Source organism: Fringilla coelebs (assembly GCF_963513975.1).
Source record: "Fringilla coelebs genome assembly, chromosome: 9".
Classification (NCBI taxonomy): domain Eukaryota; kingdom Metazoa; phylum Chordata; class Aves; order Passeriformes; family Fringillidae; genus Fringilla; species Fringilla coelebs.
This window is the reverse complement of record NC_140067.1, coordinates 21,464,296-21,483,663: the sequence shown is the minus strand read 5'-3', so window position 1 is coordinate 21,483,663 and position 19,368 is coordinate 21,464,296. Positions and strand designations below refer to the sequence as shown.

Here is a 19,368-nt window from a genome sequence, read left to right as displayed (position 1 = left end):
ACCCCGGCCGGCGGGGTTCCCCTGCATCCAGGCGGCTCCTCAGCCCCCTTACAGACGACACACGCGGGGCTGATCCTGACCTTCCCCGACGACACCGCAGCGGGCCCGTCCGGCCACGCTGTGGAGAGCGGCGACGCCGGGGCGGGTGAACCCACGGCCGAGGGACACCGCCCTTTCCCAGCCTTTCCCAGCGCCGCCGGCGCCCCCTGACCGCGGGAAACACTCCCCCCTCCTCCTGCTACTGCTGCTGCCGCCGGGCTAAGGCTAGGCTGGGCTGGGCTTGGCTTGTCCGCGCTCCCGAGGCCGCCCCACCCGAGACCGGACCCACCTCGAGCGACCCCGCCTGACGCGGCGCCCGCAGCCCCCGTGGGGAGGGGGCGGCCCGGGCCCGCCCCGGCGCTGCCCCTCGGGCTCCCGCCCCGCCCGGGCGGGGAGGCGCTGGCGGCACATGCGCAGCCGCCTTCGCCCATCCAGTGCGGCAGCCGCGGGTGGAGAACCGCAGCGGCATCGCCGAGCGGCGCGGGCAGCGAGGGCCGGCCGGGGGGCGCCGGGGCCGCCGGGCAGCGTTGGGGAGCCAGCTCTGCTCCCCGCCCGCAGAGGCCGCCGCTGGGGCGGTGCGGGGCCGTGCGGCGTTTTGGAGCCGGACCCCGGTGTTTTGACATCCCGGCGCTGGGAAGGGCCGCGTCCCGGCCTGCGGCGGCTGCGGGGGCCCTGCCGGCGGCTCCCGCCCCGGGCCGGGGGACTGGCGGCCGCCTGGGGCGCCCAGCCCTGGCCGCAGGGTCTCCCCAGGGAACGCGGGGCCGGGGCCGCCGGGGGCATTTTTTCGGAGGCGGGGGGACGGCGGCGTGAGTGAATTGAGACAAAGAGCGAGGAGGAGGAGGAGGAAGAAGAGGACACTCGGACTCGGCTACATTCCTGTGCAGAGAAAGGCGGGAGGCGGTGTTAGCCCTTTACGGACAGCTGGGTCCGGCGCTGCTCTCAGCTGCTGTCGGCGTATTTACAGCCGGCTCTCCCGGCCGTGGGAGGAGGAGGACGGAGAAACAACCATGTAAGTTCCCAGTTGCCGGGGGTCCTGTGAGAAGATGGGGGATGCCGCAGACGCCAAGGAGATGAGGAAGACTTTCATTGTTCCTGCCATCAAACCCTTTGACCATTATGATTTCTCTCGAGCGAAAATCGCCTGTAATCTGGCCTGGCTGGTGGCCAAAGCCTTTGGGACAGGTAGGTGGCGTCTCCTTCTTCCCTTTCTTTGATGCTGGTTCCTGCTTGGTTGCTTCGCTACTGAGGACGTGCGAGCCATTCCCTGAGGAGCTGAGAAGGGGGGGAGATGTGTGGGAAATGCTTTTGGTCTGTTCCCTTATCCTTAAGATCTCTTACCCCTTGTGAGATTTTTTTTGTTTTCTTTTGTTTTTCCTTAATTACGCTTAGTCTTTTTGGAGTAGTCCCACTGTTTCCATCAGCAAGTAAATTTGGCGTGTTGGCACTCATATTGTTTTGCCTGAGTGAATCGATCTCTGTAAATGGTATTTTATTTATTACTCTGGTCACACTTTTACAATGCGAAAAAAACCCCAGCAATCCACGTTTGTCTGTCATCTTGAAAATTTTTCTGGTATTGCTTAGGAGCAGAATTGGGAGCTAGCAATGGAAATGGGTTCTGACATGTGTGACAGTAGCCTGTAGCCATTTGAGTGTTTAAGCAATAAGAAGGGTTTCAGGGAAAAGAGCATTTAGTGCCAGGTTTTGGCCTGCACAATACAGAAGGCTCTTCTTGTCTGTAAGTGTAAATGGAATCGATTTGTAATGCCTCCAAATGGCATCAGTGCTCTGTCGTTGAAAACCTTGGACCTTGAGGAATACCAGACCTATTATTCTGTGCCTGAAATATTATTGGGCCTTGAGGAATACCAGACTTGCAGAGGTCTTCTGAGGGAAGCATTTTGAAAATTTACCAAGCTGGGGGTTTTTTGTTTGGGTTTTGTTTGTTTGGTTTGGATTTTTTTTTTTTTTTAGTTTTTTTTAATTTTTTTTTTTTAGCTTTTTGGGGGGAGTTGGGGTTGTTTGCTTATTGTTTGTGGTTTTTGGCTTTAGTATAGCTGTAATATAGTAATAATTTAATTTTCTGTTGGTTAAAAATAATGGGATTTTTTGAAAGGTGAGGTAGATATCGACAATCATTACTTTTGCCCCTGTTTTTTGTAAAATAACAGGAAAGGTTCCTCCTTATGGAGTATTGCACCTTTTACATTTAGGGCCAGGATGTTGTTATGTATTTAGCATGTCTTTGTGGGACATGCTTCTGGGAACTCATAATATTCGATGCAATGCTTCCAAAAAGCCACTTTTAAAGTGCTTGAATCCAGTGAAATTTCAGTGAGTGTATCACTTCAAAAAGAAAGAAAAGATCAAAATATTGTTTCCATATAAAGATTTGTCAATAAACTTTGCTTGCTTTTCTTTTTGAAATCCGGAAAAGTAATATTTTGATATATGGCTTTATTAGCTATGCAGGTATGAGAGGTAAAACAGTAGAGAAAATTCTTGGAAATACCTAATTGAACATTTTCAAAAATCATTATGTTTTTGGGTAGCTTGGTTCCATAGGGTCTACTCATAGGATTCTGAGTGTACAATCCTTGTGCAATTATATAACCCAGCCTTCTAACCTGAAAACTTTTTTCTACTGGAGTTTGACAGATTCCCAACCTATGGTTGAAATGTCTTGGTTCGTACTGGTTGAGTTTCTATTGGATGTGTAAAGCCACTTGCAGGGTACTTTTCTGCTACTTTTTATAGAAAGTGTGTTCCAAAACAAAATCCTTTACGCTTTCCTTTCATAACTGGGGTTGTTCTGAGATGCTCAAATAAAATATGATTAGAGGGAATAATTGCTCCATCTGCTCTCTAATCACTGCAGTAATGTAACAGCAGGAAGAGAGGTAAGCACACACATTTGTAGTGTTTCTGGTCCCAGTTCTTCCACTAGGTTAATGTAACTAGAAATGTCAAAGAGGAGTTTGGCAGAAGTAGGGAGAGGCAATATACAGGACTTGCATGTCTGCAGTACAAATGCTTCCTTAATACTTGGAGTGAAACAGAAGAACTGACCTTCACCTTTTCCAAGAAGGAAGGAAGTTTGGGTTTCTTAAATTATTTTAGTTCTTGGGAATAAATCACAGCCTCAGTCATGTCTTCTAACTATTGCTATATACATTTGTACGGAGGAAATACAAAGGATGATTAGTGTGTTTATGGGTGCCACATTTTATTTCTTTTTTTATGCTTGAAGTATTGAAGTTCCCTAAGCCTGCAGGGGAAGGTGAAGGGTTTTTCCCTACCATCTATGAAACAAAGTAATGCAGTTCAGTTTCATAGAGGAAAAACATAGGTTGTTACAACCATGTATCCATTAAAGAAATCCAAATCTTTATGTATCAAAGGGGTATATCTTTCAGTGGATGGCTTTCACAGTCTTAAAACTACATTTCAGTGCAATCAGAGTTGTTGATACTGCCTCACTATGTGTTGTGGATTTGCTCTTTGAAATAGACGCTGTTCATTAACATCAGTAATGACTTTTGGTGTTTCATTGATACTTGGCTCCAAAAACTGAGAGAAAAATTGTCTATTGCTGTTGTCCTTGGTTAAACTGCAAGTGTAGAGTCTGGCCCACAACACAGGCAGGTCAAAAGAAGTTGTGCTATTAGTGAGGTGTCATAGGAGAGTAAGAATGTATTAAGAGTCATGTTGAAGGCATCTTGTATGAAGAATTGTTTAAGAAATACTAATTCAAGAAGGAATTAATATTTAAGTGTTGAGGGTGTGTAGGATTATATATCAGTGTTAGGACATGTCAGATTAAATGTTTTGTAATAATCAAATTGTTTAAGTGACACAACTTGTAGTAACTGAAAGGGGGAAAATTAACAAGTGTGAAGTATAAAAGGGGGAATATTTGGCTTTAGAAAGTAAATCTGCAAATACTTGATTTCAGCCTTGTCTCCCAATGCTGGCAGTTAACTTTTTCAGTACAGAAAATTTCTTCCCAGAGAACTGGATGAACTGTATAGACACTATAACCTCCAACTTAAAAGTATGATGGGACTTACTTCATAGGAATAAGTTGAAAAATGTCTTGATGTTGTGGTAGTCTGTGCTCTTTTTATTTCTAAAGCAACAGAAGTGCGTTTCACTATTCTGGAATGTGAAGTTTTTGCCTTCTCAGTCTGCTATAGTAATAGAAAATGTGCCTGAAAAATTTGTTGTCCATCCATGCTCCTAAAGACGGCTGAGCCAAATATACATCATTCCTGACAGATGTTTGTTTAGCCTGTTTTTTGAAAATCTCTAATTATAGACTTTCAATGGTATGTCTTCTAGTCAATTTGGACCTTATTTATTTTTAGATGTTTGAACAGAATCTTGATGTCTTTTGCCAAGTTTTTTGTAGGTCAAACTTTTTTGCTCTCTGTGTTTATTAGGGGTTTGGGGTTTTGTTTTTCCTTGGTTGTTTTTTTGTATAATATTTTCCTGTGGTTGGAGCTCTGTACTTAAATCTAGATCTATTGGTCCAGCTAACCATTACCAGTACAAGGTAAATTTGAAAAATTATTTCATATTTCCAACTGATAATACTCTGATTTATTCACTAAAATATGATGTTTGCCATTTCTGCATCAGCCTAGAATTGTTGACTCATGCAGTCTGTGATTCACTGTAGCTCTCTATCTTTCTCTGCAGAGCTGCTGCCTACTCAGTTGTTCCCATCTTATAATTGTACTGTTGTAGGTTCCTGCTTTGCAGCTATACTTACATAACTGCATCCTATTTTCAAACCACTCCTTCCACTTATCAAAATAATCTTGAATTATAATTTTGTCCTCCAAAGTGATTTCAATCCTTCTATAGCTTGAAATCACTTCTCTACAACCTTGTCTAGTGTGAAGAAAGATGTAAGCTCTTGAACCTGGAAGTACATGTTCTTCCCATTTGGTAGGGGACATCTGAATACTCTTGGAAAATGGTTTTTCAAACAGCTTTTCATCCAATTTATTTTTAGTTACAAAGTTAAGAGTATATCTGTGTCTGATTTTCAGAAAAATATAGGAACGGTTTTAAATCAAGTTAAAGCTGTTGCTACTTTGCTATCCATACAATATATTATTCTGCTGCAGTAATACATTTGACTGGTTAGCATGAGATTTTTTTTTTTGACAGGAATATACTAAAAGCAAAATAAAAGTTGCAAAAGTCTGAGCAATTGTCCTAAACATTTTTGTGTTTTCCAAAGTCAAAATAAGATAGTCAGTATACCTTTTAACCTTAAATTTAACATTGAATGCATCATTTATAGGTGTTTGAGGCAATAGATTACAATTGCATCATCTGCAAGTAAATATTACCCAAGAAACTTAAAAATAGCTTTCTCCTGATGATTAATGTTTTCAGAACTCCTATGTGGCTGCTTACTGCTCTTTGCCCATGTTGCCAGTAGAACCATGAAAGGAGGAAATGAACACTGTGTATCTGACAGAAACAAGTTGTAGCTAAATACTCTCATCTTTTGGGTGTTGCAGGCCAGAACACATTTTAATCTTTTTCCAGCAGAAGTCATTTCTTCACTTGTATTCAGTCTGGCAGTAGCTAAAGCTTGTAGAAGGGTTTGGAGTTTCAAAACAAATGTTTGAGATTCTTGTGAGAATTTTTTAATATAGATTCCATCACCTCTCTAAAATAGTTGCTGACAAATTGATACTTCAGTCAGTCCTATTAAAATCAGAGGATTAGACACATCATCTACTGAGATGTTTTACTTGGAAGGTGGTTGTGTCACTCCTTTCTGTAGAGCACATTTGTAATGTAGTTTGAGTGTAGATCGCTTTTTTTTAAGTAAATACATAAAATTGTATGAACTTCTGGATCTGTTGGGTTTGACAGAGTCCTCTGAAGTTGTAGACTGTGCATGTACAAATGTAAAGGAAGGTGATCAGTAAGGGGACAGTTGCAGGATTGGCAGTTGACAGTGGACCTCCTCTGGGATATGGAATCTGTTCTTTCAATGAGCCCATGCCTTTGAGCCTGTTTGCCTTAACAACTCTTAAGTGCGGGTCTGCAGAATGTAACAGATCTGACAGACTGTAGCACAACGCTCGCTGATTTCAGGTGATGAGATTCTTCTCCCTATACCTGGTTTCTCTTTATATTTTTTGACCACCATTGCAGTTAGTACTGCAGATATAGTTTAAAATTTTCCCCTTCACCCTATGATTTAGGGTCATCTGTTGTGTTACTTGAGTGACTCCATGTTTGAAGGTGGCTCTCATTCAAACTTCAAGAGTATTTGTATGCTGTTGATCAGGAATGGGTCCCTTTTTCAGTAAGATGTTATGTAATTTCCATTCTACAGCTAGCACATCTGAATACAATTCCACTCATGAAATGAGTAACTTGTAATACTTGCTCTGCTAAACCAAGAGCTCTGAATGACCGTTTTTGCTGATCATTCTGGAAAATGAGGATAGAAGTGAAAAATTCTCAAGACTTCATAAGAAAAGTAGAGTGAGTTCTTCCTCCTTCCCCTTCCTTTTTCTTTTGTGCAATTGGACAATACATTATTACTGCATCAGGTGGTAATAATAAACATTTCCGCTAGAGAGTTGAAATTTAATGTTTGAAATCTATTTGCCAAATGTAAGATTTCTATAGTTCTAGCTGTTTCCTGTATGTTTTCTTTAATTCAGTTAAAAGCAGTCTTACACTAAGAGAACTTGTAAGCCAGACACCAAAGAAGATGTGTCCATTCACATCTATCTACTTATGGCTGGCAAAAAGTTTTCTTTGGCTTAATGAAGTCTAGTAATAAGTTCAAGAAATGTTTGTCTCTAATTTTCTGAAACAGCTTTTTCCATACTCCATAGGATATTTAAATAAAGACTTGTCTATAATAGTCATCAAAGTGCTAGCTGGGTGAGATGGGATTATAATTATACTGTTATCTTTAAATTTCTTATAACTTGCCTCTCCCAAAAGTAAGTTCTGAAGGCATTTATGTTAATGAAAATTGATCCCCTTATTGGCAGGGTTAATTCTAAGGAATTATTTTGTTTATTAAACCTGAATCAATACACAGGTTTTAGTAAATTAGATGCCAATCTTCCCATTTTAATAAGAAATGCCAGTACCAGACACATTCTGTAGGTTTTGTGAGGCACACTTCATGTTGTGCTACTGAAGGCAGAATATTGGATGGGATAGCCACTTTGTGTGACAATTAATAGAGCATTTATTTTGTGATTTGCAGTGTTCAAAGAACAACTAAAGTCTGGTTAGGCTATGAAAATAGAGCCTGTGCATGTTTTTTCCTTAAATGTTTTGGAGTTGGTTTTGTTGGTTTGTGTTTGGGTTTTGGAAGGTTTTTTAGGGTTTTGTTTGGGTTTTGGTTTTTTTAAATTGTTTTAGTTTGAGGGGTTTTTGTTTGTTTGTTTTTGTTTGTTTCCTTCTTTTGAATGAGGAATCCCTTTTAAGTGCAGAACAGCTGTTGAAGCAGTGGATAATGCTCTATTTTTGTAGCATTTAGAGGCAGGAGGGTAAGATCTGTTTATTCATAGTACTTCTGTGATGCTAAATTCAAGCATCTCTTGAGTTCATCTTAGCAAGGTGGACAAAGCTAAGAATGGTTATACTGAGGTTGAGTGTGCCATGAATTGGGTGTTGTCCTTTCAGATACTTGTCTCTAGACAGAAGTACACCTACAGCCTGCTAGCCAAGAACAATGCAAGTGGCAGACTGATTCAACAAAACAAAACAAAATTTTGTAATCTCTATTCTCTCATTTTGTTTCCCACTTCCTGATTAAAAGTCTTGTTTCTTGATGGTGTCTCCAAATAAAAATAGTAAATTGAAATGTCTCCCTCTTCTATTGAGTCCACTAAAAAAAAATTCATCATAAGTTAAATAATATAATTCTGTCTTCTCTGACCTGTTTTCAATTCTTGGACTCTTGACTTCTGTGCAAGCTCTGCTGTCTTGTGCCCAGATTGTAAATATGACACCAGAATCCTCGTTGGCAAGTGGGAGTCTGAATGAGGTAACTTGACACAGTCACTTCCTGGCAAAAGCATACCTTTGCTGACCTGCAGAAAACAGTGAAGTCCATTAAGATTTGGCATACATTCATCTACTGGTTTGCACTAGGAGGTGGTTAAAGGTATTAGAATTTTCATTAAATAATTCTGTATTATATCTCAGTCTTCTACAAACATTTTTTTCTTCTTAATATCTTTGTGCATTGATGTCAGTAACCTGTAGAGAGGAAGTTTTCTAGATTGAGGCTTACTGTGACCTTGTGGCTCCCAAAAATGATGGCATCATTTAATTAGAAAGCCCATGGCAAAATATTTTAACTTGTTTTATTGTCCTCAGGAATTAAAAAAAAGCAAAACAAACAAACAACACAGAGACCTTGTTGACAAAGACTTCTAAGCTTTTGGACATTCTTAAGGCAAGCATTCATAAATCTGAAATTGTTCACTGGTATAAACTTGAAAAACTCAATAGTTGTGTAAAGGATTGTATTCATCTCTGTGGAAGCGTGGAAACTTTACAAAAAAACCAATTTGTTTTTTAAAAAAATGTAGACTTTTCACAGTAACACAAGCAGTTTTTTTCCACAGAACAAATTCATACTGTCTTCCAAGGAGTAATTCATGCCTATCTGAGCAGGGAGGTTTTCTTATAAAGCAACTTCTAAAGGTAAATTTGGTAGTGTTATGTGTGAATTAATTTTAGAACATTCCTTTCCTTTAAAATGGTCTGTTTAAATGGAAAGTTTAGTTGCATTTCTATCTCACACTGGGGAGTGTTCTGGTTTTGTCTGGAATAGTGTGAATTTTCTTGCTGGTAGCTGGTGCAGTGCTGTGTTTTGGATTCAGTGTAAGCACACTATTGATAGCACTCTGGTGTTTTAGTGGTGCTCTCTCTAAGTCAAGGACTTCTCCGTGCCTCGTGCCAGCGAGGAGGTGCAGGAGGAGCTGTGAGGGAGCGTGGCCAGGACAGCTGAGCTGAGCTGGCCACAGAGCCACTGCAAACCATGGCTGCTGTGCTCAGCATGAGCTGGGGGAGCTGGCTGGGAGGGACTGATAGCTGCTTGGGAATGGGCTCTGGTTTTCCCTTTCATTGTTATTATTGTTATAATGTTTTACTTTATTTCAATTATTAAACTTTTTTATCTCAGCCTGCAGGATCTACCTTTTTCCAACTTTCCTCCCTATCCTCCCATCCCAGCAGGGAGTGTGGGGTAAAGACCAAGCAGCTGGGCAAGTTAGTTAGGGCTGGGGTTAAACCACAACATGGAGCAATAATTATCCTGTGTTTGTTTTAAAGTTTTGAATAAGCTCTTAAAATTTTTTAATTTTTCTTTCTTCTCTAGAAGGAGCATCTGCAAGACTCTTCATTCCTTGATAATTTATGAAAAATTACCTGAAGATGCATTGATTACTTTTTTGAAGTTAGCCTGGTGGTTAAATTTGAGTTACAGTTTTGGGCTAATGTTGTATTATTTCTTTTTTGTTCTTTTCTCTGTGTCTTGAACTTGCCCATTAGTTTCATTTATTCTCTTCATAGTACAATATTTACAAACTTCAAAATGTCAAAATTATTTCCAAAGCTGTGGTCCTGCTCACAATTCTAGGAAAAAATAGGGTGGTCATCTAGTTCAGCTTCCTTCTCCAGGAAGGGCCAGCCTCAAAGTTAGAGGAGGTTTCTCAGGGCCTTGTTTTGAAAGTCCCTGTGGATGGAGTTTCACAGCTGGGTCCCCAGGCAACCTGCACCTATGCTCTTGGTCTGTTGAAAAGCTTTTCCCTTGCATCAGCCCGTGACCACTGGCATTTATCCAGGTCTGTTGGTGCTGGCAGAGTGCAGGTAGATCCTGCCCCCAGTCTCCAGTACTGCCCCCAGTCTCCTGGTGCCACCTGCATTGCATGTGCTCAGCTCTCGGCACTCGGTGTCCCCGTCCACCCCTCTGACATAATTACCAAGGTCAGGTGGTACTTTATGGCAATATGTGCAACAAGGTATTTCTTTTAAAATGGGTCATTTGCCTCAGAGTTTAATCTTGAAAGATTCCTCTTTGTCAGCTGGGCAAAGGAAGACTGGTAAAATGCACACATTACGGATTAGTGTTAAAATTCTTCTCTGGCCAGCAGAGCCTGTTTAACAATCTCTAGTCCTGACAGAATTGTTAATAAAGGCTTTTGACCCTACTGATTGTGCTGGTAATCTGCTGAGAAATGGATGGAGCCTTGAAATTCCGTGCCACAGGACTCCAGAGGCAGCACATGCCAATTCTAGAAGGACTTCTACTCTGAGATAGATAACAGACAGAGAAAACTCTCTCTGCTGTGAGGGTTTTTGTTTCCTTTTTAAACCCTAACTTGAGAGCACAGCTTGAATCTTCTATCAAGAGCTGTTGTGATATCAAACAGTTTAATATATGTTATGAAGTGGGGGAAAGTGCCATGTTTCTTCCTGTGCAGAGGGAAGTCTGACAGGAATTTTTGTAAAGAATTCTGATCTTGTTGCACTAGAGATTTCTTGTTTGTATGCTTTCACATTTTTTATACATTCAGAATATGCCTGTAGCCTCAGCTTTGTAGCCCTTTGTTTCTTTATTTTATTTTTCTAATAAATTTATTTTTCTGGTTTTATTTTTATGAAGACCAGTAAGTTTCTTTTCCAGATTTATTTTTGTGTACACCGATGAAGTAAAAGTAATGGCATACATGTCATTTTTTGTCTTTTTCTATATTTTCAGAAACAGAACTAAGCTTTATAAATAATTCTATTTGCCTTTGCTAGTCATCATGTTGATTTTTTTTTTTAACTGCATTGAGTTTTTAATTACTAAATCCCAGCAGCGGATGTCATTCTTTCATGATAAATGTATTTATTGCATCTTGTCGCTTTTGTATGTGCTTCAGTGATACAGAAGAAGAGAATTAACAGGCATTGGGTTTGTTTTTTACTGTCTTGAGATTTCTCTTCTGGCTCAAATTTTCAGGCTTGAAATCTCTCTTTGTCTTTGGCGAATCTGAACCACAGAGTACGTAACTTCTGTTCGAGTGTAGCTAAGTATTCCTGCCTCAAGAGGTTTTTGGTTTTTTTTTCATATAGGAATAAGGCTTTTTTAAAGTCTTCTAAGAAATTACAAATGGCTTTATCTGTTCCTCCCTGCTTCCCCCCATTCCCATTGAAATTCTCATATGGTTCAAAACGGGGGTGTGTGGATTTTGGTTTGGGTTTTTGTTTGGTTGGCTAGTTTGGGTTTTTATTGTGGGGTTTTTTGTCTTTTTCAAAAGCAAAATCTGCTGCCTGTGCGTTGTGAGATATTTACAAAAAAAGTTTTCTAATCCTCTCTAGCTTGAAGAAATAGCATAAAGATGCAATTTCTTCAAGTTATAGAGGATTAGAAAACCTTTTGTAAAGAGTTGGCATTTGGAATTGTAGAGGATAAAGTCCTGATGAAAATTGAGCTCCTGATACTGGAGATGGATCATTAGGAACTTCAGAAAAAACAAGCTTAATATTTAAATAGACAGTGTGTGGTCAAACAGGGAAAGGAAAGAAGGTCAGGTAGCATTAAGATAGATGAAAACAATACCTGGGCAAGCAGGTATGTAGCAGCTCTGAGATCCTCAATTAGAAATGCTTTGTGTTGGACTGGATGACTCTGGATCCTGTAGTCAGTAGGTGAAGCTGGGAAGTGGAAGAGAACATGGAAATATCTCCTGACACTGGTAGATAGTTTTGTTAGCAGTTTTATTATCATCTTGTAAAAAAGTAGGGCTTTTTTACAAGATGATAATAAAAGGCATTAGATTTGTGCTTTAAAGGGCAGAGTAGTTGTGCTGGTGGTATATTTTGGTCTCTATTCTAAAGAAGAGCTGTCACTTTTCTTGCCAAATTTAGGCTCATGGTTTAAGCAAATGACAAACTATATCTCTTTCCCTTGATACTCCGAATTGGCAAAAGAAGCAGCAATATCTTACCCTTTCCTACCATCCTTCTAGCATTTAAAGCATGTGTTAATATTTCTTTCACTTTTTGCACTCTACAAAGCGTGTCTTCCCTCACAACTAGAAGGCAGCTGGCACCTTCCAGAGCCCATAATGGAAGCACATGAACTGCAATAGAATATGTATGAGGAAGAAGATAATCTGTCATTATCTTGTGATGGCATGTTCTGTTTTTTCTCTCTCTTCTCCTGCTCCACCCTCACTGGGCTGTTTACTCCAGACTGATTCAAACCTTGTCTGTTTAGCCATTTATCCAGCTGAAGGCAAAGGGAATAGCAACTTAGAATTGCATCACTGCTTTCCTACGCACTTATTTTTTTCTTCTAGCAATTAAATAGGGCTTTTGCATTTGGATCAGGAAAAGAATCACATGCTCTTTATCCCATAAATATTGTTGGCTTAACTAATTTTACAACAATAGAGAATGAAATTCTTCCAGGAGGAAAATGAAGCATCTTGCAGTGTGTATGCCTGAAAATCTGAAAGTTATTTTCCATTTGACTCATAATTTAATTTCATCTAATACAATATTTAATTAATTTATAGTTGCTACATTTGTGGTAGACAATTATAGTCTGTCTGTATTGTGTTATGTACAGTCTTTGAAAAAATTGTTGATTGTCTTGGAATGCTAATTTTGGAGTTAAAAATCTCAGCATAGATTTTATAAAATCTTGCGTAGCTTTCTGTGGATGCTAAGCTAGCTCACTGAAAAAGGAGGAAAACCACAATTTCAAGGGAAGTCAGTAACACAACAAGGACAATAAGAACTCAGTATTTTGTCAGAAAGAAAGTGATAATATTTTTTCTTTCTCCATTTTAATTTTGGTCAAAAGCCCATATATTTATGCTTAACTGCTGAATTGTCATCATTCTATGATGCATGACCTTTGAAATAAACAGTATAGTAATCAAAATTCTCCTGCATATACAGAAACTGGAAGGCTGCTTTTTGTCTTGAATTTTTCTGTGCTGAAACATAATGTTTCAGTTCCATTTTGTTATTGTAATAGAGTCCAGGGTTTGTGTTTAAATGGGTGTTGTTCTGCCTTTATATGTCTGACCTATATAATATCATGCCAAAGGAAATGAGAATGTTTGGGCATGTATTTGGAGAAGCCAAGAAATTTTAATGTAATGATGATGTAAACCACAGGTTGGTCTTCTGTTGTGGCCTTTGCAGTGTGAGACACTTTGAATTTTTCTCAAGTTTCTATTTATAACTCAAATATTAGCTTTGTATGAACTTTTCCCCAGAATTTTATAACGTAATTGCTGGTATAGGCTTTGGCCTCCCCTTGAGTAAGCTTTCTTTAACATAATTTTGAGTTCACATATAGTTTTGAAAAATCCCCTAATACTCTAACTGTACTTTCTGATACTGACTTGTGCTCTCTGTGTTTTGTAGAAAATGTTCCAGAAGAGCTCAGAGAACCGTTTTACACAGACCAGTATGACCAGGAGCACATTAAACCACCTGTTGTTAACTTGCTGCTGTCTGCCGAGCTCTACTGTCGTGCTGGGAGCCTTATTCTCAAGAGTGATGCTGCAAAACCACTTCTAGGTCATGATGCTGTTATACAAGCCCTGGCACAAAAAGGCCTTTATGTCACTGACCAAGAAAAGTTGGTGACTGAACGAGATCTTCACAAAAAACCAATTCAGATGGTGAGTGTTCCAAGCTTGTGTGTTGCATCTCTCCTCTCCATCTGTGTACTCCCAATACCTACAGATCTGTCTTTTAAAATGCATCATTATGTTGAAGTATTTTTCACAGGAGTTCAATGGGATTCATTACTGGGACGTTTATAATTATTTTGGTTTAGAATTTTTTTTCATTTCATTAGCTGTCAGTGCAGGTGTATTTCTTCTGTATTAATGCTAGAATACACCTATCCTACTTAGTTAAAATGTTGCATTTTTAAATATAGCAGTAACAATATGATCACTTGGATTTCAGTTTTAAGCACTGACTGTAAGTGAATATTTCTGTGTTGGAAAAGTTTGAAAACATTGGGCAGAAATCTTTGGTTAAAAGCTTGAAAAAAAAGTTTTAATGGCAGGCAGTTCAGCCTAATAACATCAAATAGTCACCTGTTGCACATTTAAGTCAATGTGAAACACACAACAAAAAATGTCTTTGCTTTATATAACTGCTAATTAAAACATTAGTTCAAGTGATGAATGATTCTATTAGTAAGCTCCTAAGTCATGGGGTTTCTGCTTTGTTTGGAGCTGAGTTATAAAAATTACCTCTAAGAAAGATGTCTACATATGTTTGTTTAGCAAATGGCAGTATGATAGAATAAGATGCTAATTCACTTAATTTAAAATGAAATATTTAAAATGTTCACCTTTTTATATTTGTATTTAATATAGAGAATAAATTAAGTAAACAAAGTATTTGTGGTCAGTGACCTGTGGCTGCCTCTAGAATGCAGGCATGTGGAAATGAATATAGCTATGGTGATCTTAGAGGTGTTTTCCAATCTAAATAATTCTATGTTTCTAAGTAATGAAAAAATTTGCAGGATACTTGCAATACTTGTGGGTGGTTAGGAGTGTTCCTAATGATCACAGAAGTCAAAGCATTTAAGAAACAAACTTTCTGACTGTTTATGTTTTTGCACAACTTAATTCTATTCTTGCTTCTGAAGGAAAATCAAGTTAATAACTTGCATTTATGAGCCTCTGGTTACTCCATTTGATTCTTTCAATGTGATCCCTGTCTAGAGTAGTTGTAAGAGTCATGTCTTCCCAGAGTTCTCAGTAGAAAAAAAAGGTGTCAATATTACCTAGATGGTTTGCTGATGTTTCATTTAGTAATTCTTATTGCATAAAATGCATTTCAGTAGTCATTTTCTATTTCCCCCATGCTTGTGGGGCTGTTTGTGTGTTTTCCCAGTGTTTAGGTATGGTCAGCAGGAAGTTATTGACACATGAACATCATAAGAGTTGATGTCCCCAGGTTCCTGCTGTGCCCAGGGCACTGGTCCCCAGTCCAGTACCAGTAACAGATGGGTGCACTGTTGCTGTTGTCAGTTCATAGGCAGCTGGGCTGTGACAAGGACAGGGAACACAACTGGCTTGGGCAGAAACACAGCCTTGTACAAAAAAAAAATGGCTGTGAAGTTGTAGTCTCCATACTAACATCCCAAGCCCAAAAGTTTTACTTTGTCAAACCATGTTCTTGTTCCTATGCACATTCCTAGCAGCAGCATTATATTTTAATTGGAAAGCCTCAACCCTTTTCCTTATTATACTATTAGTAAAGTTGGCAGAGAACTTCAAATCTGGCTGTTGCAGTATTGACAATCTTTTCCCTTGGTGCCTTCCAATACTCTTTCCTATTATTCCATATGTCAGTTTCTACAAGTCTTACAAATTTAAATGTATATCCTGTTTTAGAGCATGGAATATTTTTTCTTTTTCAATTATGTAGAACAGAAAGTTTTCATTTGTCATTAACACATATGTTCCTCTAGTAGACCAGATTGTGTTAAATCCATGTAAAATGTACTTTTGAGTAATTTAATAGAACATAGTATGGTTGTCATTCCCTTTGCTAGCCTGCTTTCCCAGGAATAGAGGACATTTCTTGTTCCCTTCTCAGATGTACTGTACTCTTTCTAGCTGAAAAGGGGTGAGCTACAATATAAAATGGAACTATGGGAAGAGATTGGAGTATGGAATGTTTTAATTTTGCACATGTATTATAACGTGTGTAGCTGTGGCCAACAGACTTGGAATTCCTTGGGCTGGATGTTTGCACAGTGACGTCTGTGGGGATTAATTGTTGACTTAGTTCACATGTGACTGTTTAATGAAGCAGGCATTTTGGTCTTCTCTCTCTTAGGTGGAACTTTTCTTGGAAGCACCTTACATATTTAAGTCTGAAAAGTCTAGCAAATGGATGTGCTGCTTGGTGCTGGGGTCAGGCTGGGTGGCACTTGGCTCGTCAGTCCCAGCTGACTTGGCTGCATTAGTATGGAGAGGCTGCAGATGCTGTGTTTGTGTTCTCTGTGTGTGTACATACATGGTGTGTGCACATATACAAATCAGTTCGCCCTGGTGGAATGGGGGAGGAAAGAGGCACTTGTGAAATTAACCCATGGCAGCAAAGGCTTCTGTTAAAGCCTCCCCTGCGTGGTCTGATTAATTCTTTTACTCTTTCTCATATTCGGTTTGTTCACATCTCCTATTTCAGTTCTGGTGAAACCAAAAGCTGGGTTCTTCAGTGGTATCTCAAATTCTGTTCTCCATGTATTGCAAGATATTAAAACTTAATTCTATGTTTATTTTTGTTAACTCTCTGTTTCATAGTATCATCCTGTTTTTAATTTTTGTAGGGGAGCAAAAGAACCAAATAGCATGTTATTTCTCTTCTGGTTGAAATGTATGTGGTCTTGGCTCTGCTCTGCTAGACTTCAAACAGTGCAGAAATAGTCTAGAGCTTGGAACTGAAAATGTTGAACCAAGAACCAGGGTATTTTTCTCCTGGAAATTATACTTCTGTACAAAAGGAATTATCTGATGTTTCAAAAGTTTACGGAAGCTAAGCTGTAAAAAAATTTGCCAAGATATTTATGTCAGTTGGCAAGTTCCAATGGCATTAGGAAAAAAAAAAAAAATCTCTCTTCAGCAGGCATCCCCATATGGAAATGTGAGATTTTTGACCTGCTATAAAAATCAGAAATAGCATAAGAATTCAGTGTGATTCTGATAACAATGCAATAGTTTTCTAATGCTTATGCATAGATCAGTATTCAAATCAAGCTTAACTTTGTTTTCCTATGCTGAGTTATTTTTTTAAATTTTGTATTTCTTTCATAACCCCAACTGACTTAAACCATCAAATATCAGATACATAAGAGGAAGGCAATTTGGATTTTTAAAATATTTTTTTCTCATATAAGCATTGGATCTCTTTGTTTTAAAAATGTATATATCTTGCAGGATAAGTCAGAGATGACTTTTATACAAATTTATCCATTATAACAAGAGTTTTGTATTAACTGAGTAATTTATTTTCCATGTCAAATCATTTTACAAGAATTCTGATTTTTAATCAGGCTGGTCACTTGGTATTCATATGGTCTCTTTCAATTTGCTTCAAGTGCAGGGAAGAATAACAGATTCAGAGAGGAATGAAGAAATGCTTTCCTTCCCTCAAATCCCTGCAATGCACTTCTCTCATGTGGGGAAAGGAATAAAAAAATCAGCATCTCAGTTCACTTTGCAGGGAAACTGAAGTTGCATAACTACCCCAGCAGTGGACTTCTGTCCCTAATGTGACAGGGCCAAAACGATCTGAATTTCTAGCTTGAGGAGTAGTAATGTCAAATCTTGAATACTTGTTTAAAACCAGTGTTGTTAGAGGGTCTATAGATATAGTCATATTACAGACTTTTACCAAATTTGCATCAGAAAAATCTCTTTTCCTAAGCTTATTATTGTATATTGATGAAACATTCTTAGCTGACTACAAAAAATAGTTATTAACTTGCAAGGCATTTGAAAAATATTTAGTTCTTAAGTAAAGTTTAGTGACTAGAAAAAGGTTAGTGAATATCCTGTGTATAAATATCCAAGAAATTATGCCATACAAATATTTTTTTGTATTTTCAGTGTGGGAAAGTATAAAAGCCATGCTAAGCATAATATAATCAAAAAGCATTACTTTTGTCAAGAGTTGAATTCTCAATTCAGAAAAATAGTGTTGCAAGAAAGTCAACCAGCTGAGCAGCTAGTTTAAATTTATACACCTGTATAATTATTGTCATTAATCAGCTAACACCTAAATCCTCCATAAAATTCTACAATTTTCAGCCAAGATGGAAAGGGAATGAGAAGCTCCTGCAAAACCCCAGCAGTAAGTCCATAATAGCTGGTAGGAATCAAAATTGCTTCTTTCTTAATTCTGATCCATTATTTGTGTGTATGGGGTTTAAATATAAAAATTAGTGTGCTGTCATGCAAGTTGGATATCCATTTAGCTGCAAATTGCCTTCTTCCTTGAAGATGTCTTGTGAGGAAGTCTGGCAGTAATTTCTCTGTAGCAGCTTGTGAATCTGGACTGTAGCTGAGGTGTAATTAGGTGTGCCTGTATTAGCTAGTTAGTAGTCATCAGGAGTGCATGTTTGGGGCAAACACCTGTATTTCTTCCACTTACTGCTCTAGTGGTTTGCAGTGTGGCAGTGTCTCAGGGAGCACAAATGCAGATTTTTTAAGCATGTAACGTGGAAGTTGGGCTCTAGGATCACACCTATGGTAGCCCACTTACCAAGCCCATTTCCCAGGACTAGAGCACAGCTGGCTGAAGTGAATCCCCTGAGGAGGAGCAGAGGTGAGTCCAGGGACCTTTGCACCAGTTTTGCTTTTCTGTTGTGCAGAGCTGATGGTGGAGTTAATCCAAGCCAGCGAAACTCCTGTGGAAGGCAGGAGGAGTGGGGATTGATAGTGCTAGGTGTGTATGTACCCACAGCCAGAACCTGGCTCTCTTTCTGGATGAGATAACAGACAATAAGTGGTTAACTCATCCTGCAATCCAGACTTTTGGTCTCCCTGGCAGACTGCATTCACTGGAAATGACAGTGCCTTTCATCAGCAGTGTGTTTCTCCTTGAGGAAGGGCTGCAGCAGCTCACCTGGTTACTTGCAGCTACATGCTGCAGTCTCTGCACTCCCAGGCTGTATAGCTCCTTTAACTCTGGTCTGAAAAGCAGCACAACATGTACTAAGCACTTCACAGAACATTGTAAGATGTGGTTTCTGCCCTGAAGAATTTTCTTTTTCTGGTTTTTGGCATGATGGAACAAGTTTCCATTCCATGCTGTTGCAAATTAGTTATTAGATGAAGACATATAAAAAGAATTTGCAGTTACTTGACTTGAACCTATAGATACCATAATTTGTTAGTTAAAGCACCAGATTCTAACTGCCTGGTGATATATCTTTGATAGTAGCATGTTTCATAGAAGATTAAAATAATAAGCAAATATAGTGGTAAAATAGAACCTGAGTTCTGTGAATCTGTGTAGAACCAGTCTGCTGGGGGTTTAGGCTGGGAAAATGTAATCTTTAGAGGTTCCATATTTTTTGTTCCATTTCTAGTCTCATCTCTTCACATACATTCCTCATAAGGGTCTCATTTCCTTGAAAATAGGGATCCAGGATTTTTGCTGGATTTACTGTGTCAAATACATCATCCCACTCCAGGCAGCACTGCACTAGCACCTGCTTGCCTCAGCAGTGTTGTACCAGGCTCTCTCACACACAGGGTGCCAGTTCACATTTGG

At 39.2% G+C, this 19,368-nt stretch overlaps 1 protein-coding gene across 4 annotated transcripts in view; it reads left to right on the top strand.

Annotated features, from left to right (window-relative positions):
• The first annotated feature begins 507 nt into the window (after nucleotides 1-507).
• Nucleotides 508-19,368, top strand: part of CAMSAP2 (calmodulin regulated spectrin associated protein family member 2) — a 79,837-nt gene continuing 60,976 nt past the window's right edge. For all 4 annotated transcript variants that reach the window (XR_014616403.1, XM_084211858.1, XM_084211857.1 and 1 more), the window contains exons 1-2: nucleotides 508-1,221; nucleotides 13,480-13,739. Coding sequence is in view for 3 of the 4 variants with exons in the window: in XM_084211858.1 (XP_084067984.1) it covers nucleotides 1,083-1,221; nucleotides 13,480-13,739 (399 nt within the window). In the remaining variant the exon portion in view is untranslated. The remainder of the gene's footprint in view (nucleotides 1,222-13,479; nucleotides 13,740-19,368) is intronic.